This window comes from Mus pahari, chromosome X (genome assembly GCF_900095145.1).
Source record: "Mus pahari chromosome X, PAHARI_EIJ_v1.1, whole genome shotgun sequence".
NCBI lineage: Eukaryota > Metazoa > Chordata > Mammalia > Rodentia > Muridae > Mus > Mus pahari.
In genome coordinates this window covers 88,866,551-88,873,140 of record NC_034613.1, presented here as the reverse complement: position 1 = coordinate 88,873,140, position 6,590 = coordinate 88,866,551, and the positions used below count along the sequence as shown (strand labels likewise).

At 51.4% G+C, this 6,590-nt stretch overlaps 1 protein-coding gene across 2 annotated transcripts; it reads right to left on the bottom strand.

Annotated features, from left to right (window-relative positions):
- Positions 1–156: 156 nt before the first annotated feature.
- LOC110314091 (doublesex- and mab-3-related transcription factor C1-like) lies at positions 157–4,373 on the bottom strand. Of its 2 annotated transcripts, XM_021188563.1 has the most exons (8): positions 4,207–4,373; positions 3,939–4,128; positions 2,553–2,726; positions 2,263–2,405; positions 1,882–1,940; positions 1,420–1,556; positions 484–547; positions 157–296 (listed from the first exon to the last, which is right to left on the bottom strand). In XM_021188563.1, exons 3-8 carry the CDS (start codon positions 2,714–2,716, stop codon positions 186–188), a joined length of 678 nt encoding a protein of 225 aa, XP_021044222.1. In that variant the 5' UTR covers positions 2,717–2,726; positions 3,939–4,128; positions 4,207–4,373; the 3' UTR covers positions 157–185. The 2 variants fall into 2 exon arrangements, with proteins under 2 accessions (XP_021044222.1, XP_021044223.1); XM_021188564.1 differs by lacking the exons at positions 3,939–4,128; positions 4,207–4,373 and adding an exon at positions 3,155–3,180.
- Positions 4,374–6,590: the final 2,217 nt, after the last annotated feature.

Here is a 6,590-nt window from a genome sequence, read left to right as displayed (position 1 = left end):
ATTCTCTGAATAAGCCTCCAAGTGCCCTCTCTGAAGTCAGCCTCAGAAGACTGGCGTGCCCAGTCCCGAAGTCATTCCAAGCACAAACTAGGCGCATATACCCAGCTATGACCAACTTACCACAGAGCTTCCCATCTCCCAACTATCTCCATCCCGTGCTCCTTTTCAAGAAGCCAGCTACCTGTTTACCCGTGGGTCTGGTGCCAGGTCCAAGAAGAGTTCTTCAGAGTCATCAGGGCCTCAGCAGCCTCCAGTGTTTCCTGACACTCTAAGGCCTGGTCAGAGGCATTGGAGCCCTGCAAAGAAACAGGTGTGAGGAGAACAGGAGCTGTGCATCCAACACCTCTTCTCAGAAGCACAAATGCCCTCTCAGTACCCAGCGGCCTCCAGTGCCCACTCCCAATGCCCAGATGGTCTGCCCGACACATCAACTTAGCTCCTCCCACCCACGTTTCCAGAACCCTCCTGCTCCTCTGCAGGGACCTGTGACTCCAGTGGATGGTGGTGATCGGTGGAGATGCATGGCAGGACAATCATACTTGAGCATCTGGAAACAAGAGGTAAGGGAATTAAACACTTGGGTGCGTAGGTAGCACCTGTAGAGAGAGACTGGCAGGGTTTTGCAATACCAGAAGGTGGGCATGCAAAGGACTCTGGAGACCCTGGGTCCTGTGGCTTGGACATGCCCTTTGTCCCGCACAGTCTGTTTTCCTTTCCACAACCCCCCACCCCAACACAATTTTTTTTCCTAAGAAATTAATCCATACAAGCTTTTGTTTTTCTTTTTAATTCTCTCGCAGATATGCAGTGAAGAATGTATCAGGGAACCACAAGCGTCTGCATTTTAATATACTGCAAAGTCCCTAAAGAGATACAGTGCCCTTCCATTTCCAGGGACTGCTTCTTGCCAGCACTTTGCCAGGCCACCACGGATCATGAGGGACAAGCCCGGAGCACTTCTAGGTGGCTTTCTTTGTTGGCCTCTGGACTTTGCCCTGGGCCTCTGTGGCCCTGTCCACCGTGACCCTAGGTTTCATCAGGACCCTCCCATCTCATTCATCTGCTGTGTGTAGAGAAACAGTGCCCACGTGTTGAAGGCCCACTATATGGCAGTAGGCCTTGTGCTGGTGCTTTTAACAATGTGGCAGGTATAGCATGCTCTTGCCGAAATGACCTCTAGGAAATGGTTGCTTGAAAAAAAATAAAGTCACGTGTACCAAGTCTCTGGAGTGGGAACTGCCAAAGCTGGAGAGGCCCTCTGACCTTGCCCCTCAGTCTGACCTGCAGCCTTCTCCTCCCAACTCCCCTTGTCCTCCTCCCTCCCCACACCCCCCTCCTCCTGCTCCTGTGGCACTAAGCCCAGGTCTGGACACACAGAGAAGCAAGACACAGTCAGCCGCACAGTCCCTTTCTACTCACGGGTTGGACACAGCATAAGCCCCATGAAGCTCTATGGAAGGGGGACCCACCAACTGCTGCTGTGGGGGCACCGACATGCAAGGCAGAGGTGAAAGTGCTGAGGGCCAGCAATACACTTGAGACCCGTGGGGGCTCTCCTGAGGAGACAGAGAGCGAAGGTAGGGGATTGGCTTCCAGGCCGGCCCAGGAAGAGAGGAGGGATGGGCAAATGCTACTCCGATGGCAGGAATCTAGAATGTCAGGGCTCTGAAGACCTCTCCAGACCCCGTCCCCCGCCCCAGTCTTGTGCTCAACTGCTGCCAAGAAGACTTAGGCTCAAGAGGAAGTGCCATTTGCCAATGTCAGCACAAGGCAATGTGCTGACCAGTTAGAGGCGAGAGCCCTGACTTGAAGACACAGTTAAAAGGAGTCTTGACAGTAACTGGTTGGGAGCCTCCCACTCTAGCAACAGATTCTCCGTACCTCCTGGGGGCTTGCTGGAGGCAGGTCTTCAGGCTGGGACACAGGGTTCTCCCTTGTAGCTGTAAAAGACCAAGAATTCTTCGCCAATCAGCTGCCCAACAGGCTCATCTGAAGACACTCAACACCATCCTGAGGACTTCCCACCTTAAACCTTTTTGAACGCACCCCCTCCCAGATCTCTGCTCCCTGCAAACAAGTGCTGTCCACCATTGATAGGATGTTTTGGGTTTGGTCCCCGCCCCTACCTGGGCCCAACTGAGGTCCAGGCTACCCTTGCCCAAGGTCCCACTGCAATCCTGTGGCAGAGCTGGTCACAGGGTTACTCATGCCCTGCTTCTCTCCAACCAAACTCAGGCTCCCTCCCTAGCCATTGACACTCACCGCAACCTCTTCCTTTGGCAGGGGTCTTCTTGGTCTGTTTGCGGGGGACAGTCNTTCTTGGTAGCCGAATCTGGCGTCTCTTTCCTGGTGCATTATGCCCTTTTTTCTCAGAACCCACAGCCAGCAGGGCCTCACTGCGGTCCCTTCAATAGGGGTTTGAAGGACTCCTGCTAGTCATGTGCAAAGGGAACCTGACTCCCTCACCCTCCAGGACACCATACTCAAAAGGATGCAGCCCAACGGGGTCACCAGCAGAGCAGACCCGAGAGCGGGAGGAATGGGTTTCTCACCTGACTTGGGTCCTGGTGCCACAACTGTGGCCTCTGCTAGGGGGATTTGCACGTCCTCTGAGCCTAGGTTCCCTTGGAGGTGCTGCTGCTCCAGTCTTGTTCCCCGTGTTGCATTCCAAGGTGGAGGGCCGGCAGGAAACGGCTGCTTTGTCTTTTGGTTCCATGGTTCTTAGGCTGAAAGCAGAGACACCACTGTATCCCCATGGCCCTAAGGTAACTCTTCCTCCCTGAGCAGAACCAAAGGAACAAACAAAAACAAAGAACAAACAAACAAAAACCCAAACAAACAAAAACAAAACAATAAAACAAAACAAAACAAAACAAAAAAACAAAACAAAACCAAAACCCGAGGAAACAAACAAAGCAAAAACAACCCCCCCCCAGACACCAAACAAAAACAAGCAAGCAAACAAGCAAAGAAAACTAGCTCTGGGGATGAGAATTTTCTCCAACATGGTCACCACCAGCATCAGTTTATCCTCTCCCTGTTTCATCTCCCATTTGTACTCACATAGTCTCAGGCTTCCTCCTGTTGTCTCAATCACCCAGCACCCCCCCCCACACACACACACACAACCGCCTCTTGGCACTGGCTCCATTACCCAATCGATCAGCTCAGACTCACTCCACACATCCCATTTCCAGGAGGAATATGCCAGCAGCCTCAGGCCTGCCTGGACAATCACGAGAAGGCCTGGACACTGGAAGACAACCTTCTTCCTCGTGCCTCGCATTCGTTCACTCCCAACATGGGAAAAAAATAATATGCACCAAGCACTCAGTAGTCTCATGGATGCCCAGTGTTCATTCAGTTTTTCCTTTCACCCTCCATTCAAGTTTTCCTCACACCACAGACTTAATTATTCCCTTGCTCTGCCTTCCCACCGATTTCCTTTGTGTTCCCCACCTGCTAGCTTCCACTCCACGCCCATGAAATCATATTGTTCTTCGGAAGGCAGTGGACAACCTTCCACCCGGGAACCTGGGGTAGGGAGACCACGACCGAGGCCAACCGGGGATGCCTAGTGACACGTTGGGCTTCCAACAAGCAGTTTGCTCGTGAAATCCATCCAGATTTCTCTCAGTCCTTTTTAAAAATTTTTTTTCCACATTTTCATTATTATTTTTCTACCGTTTCCTCCCTTCCCAGCGTTCCACACCTGACAGATGTTTGTTGACGCCCATGTGGAGTGGCGGCCCCTGTCCTAGCCCAAAGACAGACTGTCGGGTGGCCTCAGCTTTCCGTCGCCTCGCAGGGCCCTTTGCTTTCATCCATCCCACACCTCCACTCCCCAGTTGTCCACCCATCTTCCAGAGTCATCTCAACCCTGTGACTGTTGGTGCTGGGCCGAGAATGGCTCCCGCGCCCCCTCACCCTCTACCTGCCTTATCTGCTCTCTGGCGAGGCCCAGACCCAGAGCGCCAGGCAGCGGGGAGACGGTTGCTGCCCGAAGGCTTGGGGCAGGGCCCGCGGGGGTTGGACAGAGCCCGTGGAGGGGGCAGAAGGCCCGGGCGGCCTCGACGGGGCCTCCTGTGTCCCGTTTCCCATCGCCAGCGGGCTTCGCCTTGAAGAGGCCTGAACAGGACGGAGGGAAGGAGAGAGACTCGGGACAAGATGGAGGTCACCTTCCTCGCGCCACCAGGGATCAGTTACCCGAGATTCCAGCCCTTCAGAGTCAGCGCCCCGGGCTGAGCGCGGACGGGCGGCGGGTGCTCGGTGCTCCTCGCGCCTTGGCCTTCGACTCCACTTCCTGCTTTGCCTCAGAGGCCCCTGAGCTTCCTGCACTCGTCCCTCAGAAGGGCGCCCCTGGTGGCTGCTCTGAGACCCACTTCCGCTCACGCTCTGCTATGGCTCCTGGAGGGAGGCCTTTCCTGTCTACTGGTGCTCACTGAAATAGTCCTGCCTGCGCTGGAGGGAAGGGCTGAGCTTTGGACCCTCCCGTGGTGGTTCCGCAACCGCAACCGGCCTCGTTTGGAGGCGACCTAGTGTGGGGTGCGGGGTGCACACACCTTCACCTAGGGCTGCTTGCTAGGCTCTAATGTGTCCTTTCAGAATCGGGCGGCCCAGCTAGGCCTGGGCCACCCTCCGTCCTCGCATCCTTTTTACTCATTCAGCAGCCACCTTAAAGCCCAGAGGACACTTGCCAATGTCTGGTTCCAACCAACCGATGTGTTCCATCTGGTTGGAGACTGGCTCTGACCTTTCTTTTCGATCTCAGGGATATAAAGACCCTCACTTTCTCTCACACCTCTATATTCCGTTATTTTACTTTTCTTTCCTTATTTATTGATTTATTATTTTCTAGTTTTTTAATCTTTATTTTTCACCCCAAAGCACGAAGGAAGTGGTGTCTGCTAGGAAACGTCCCTGATTCTCGTTTCTCAGACACACACGGGAGTCCCCTGTCCCTTGTCTTTTGTCCCTCCATGTATATGTGAGAATCTGCATGCCGGTTCCCCAGTAAACTCGGTTGCAAAGAGTTTGGGTTACGTTTTCAGTGATTCGGGACATTGCCTCTCAGGAAACCAGCTATCCGCGGGACACCCGGCCTCCTAGTCCTCAGCTCGGCATGTCTCTCCCTTTATGCGGAGCTGGCAGTTTGGTTTCTTCCACGTTTGCTCCTGGTTTCACGGTTTGTACCTTCCTACCCGGTGCACAGTGTGTCGGTTTTTTTTTATAATCCCAGAACACTCTAGAGCCTTGCTGCTCTTGTGCCTGATGTCTGCTCGACGGTGGGGAGAGATGTTGGATGACTGACTTGCATCTGACTTACAGAAATGCACGGGACTCTTTAACTGCTGCACTGCTCCTAAATTCAGGCACCATACTAAATCTCCTTGTACTAGATGATGCACACGTAAGGTTCGAGGCTTTTCTCTGCCTCTGAGTTCATTAAAAAAACAGTTCTGTGTTGTTGGTTTTGCAGTGTATCCTTGGCTCCCCAGAAGGCAGTCTAATAATTACTGGGGTTGAGGGACTTCTTTGAGTTGTTGCTGCTTTTAGTAAACTGTCACCAACATTTTTAGATGAAATGCTCCTTTTTTTTTTTTTTTTTTCCTTTCTGGCTTTTCGTCTCTGTAATCACTTTCGCCTCTCCTTCAACCCCTCATCATCCCAGTCTCCCCACATTTTTACCTTCCCTGCCTGTCTCCTTCTCTTCCTTGCTTCTAGCCCTCCTTCTTTTATTCTGTTCTTCTTCGTTCCTTCCTTGGCCATTTCTATTAAAAGATTAATAAACAACCCTTCTGTAGATTTCAAACATTTATTTCAAAAAAAAAAAAAATCACAAATATACAGTGCCTCCATGGAAGTATTTGTGGCTCTGTTCACTCCTTTGTGAACACAGTGCCTGGTAATTATAGATCTTTCCAGACATGGCTAGCAATGCCTACATTTCCTTTTTTTTTTTTTTTTTAAACCTGTACCACTTGGGAGATAAGATATGTTTTGGCATATTCTAAAATTAAGTACACGATGCTATTTACCAGCTAGATCAAACAACTGCGTGTGTTTCCAACACAGACCTGCTTCCTCCTCATGTCCTCCTTTTCCCCAGAAATCTAACATGAACTGAAGTTTGTTCTCCTGGCCAGGAATGTTTCTTTACTCCATTTCTTACTAGTGGCAGATTATCTCAAGTACCAGGACCTTTGGTCTACTCAATACCCACCTAGCACTTTTGTATCTTTCCCTCTTGGGGGCCCTGGCATAATGTCTCTTTCCCCCATGTTAACTTTACCTGACTCTAAAAGATGGAGTTCAGGTAGTTCTTTTTCCAGTTTTCTGAGGAACCTCCAGACTGAGTTCCAGAGTGCTTGTACCTGTTTGCAATCCCACCAGCAGTGGAGGACTGTTCCTCTTTGTCCACAACCTTGTCACCTGAGGTTTTGATCTTAGCAATTCTGACTGGGGTGAGGTGAAATCTCAGGGTCAGTTTGATTTGCAATTCTGTGATCACTAAGGACTTTGAACATTTCTTCTCTCTCTCTCTCTCTCTCTCTCTCTCTCTCTCTCTCTCTCTCTCTCTCTCTCTCTCT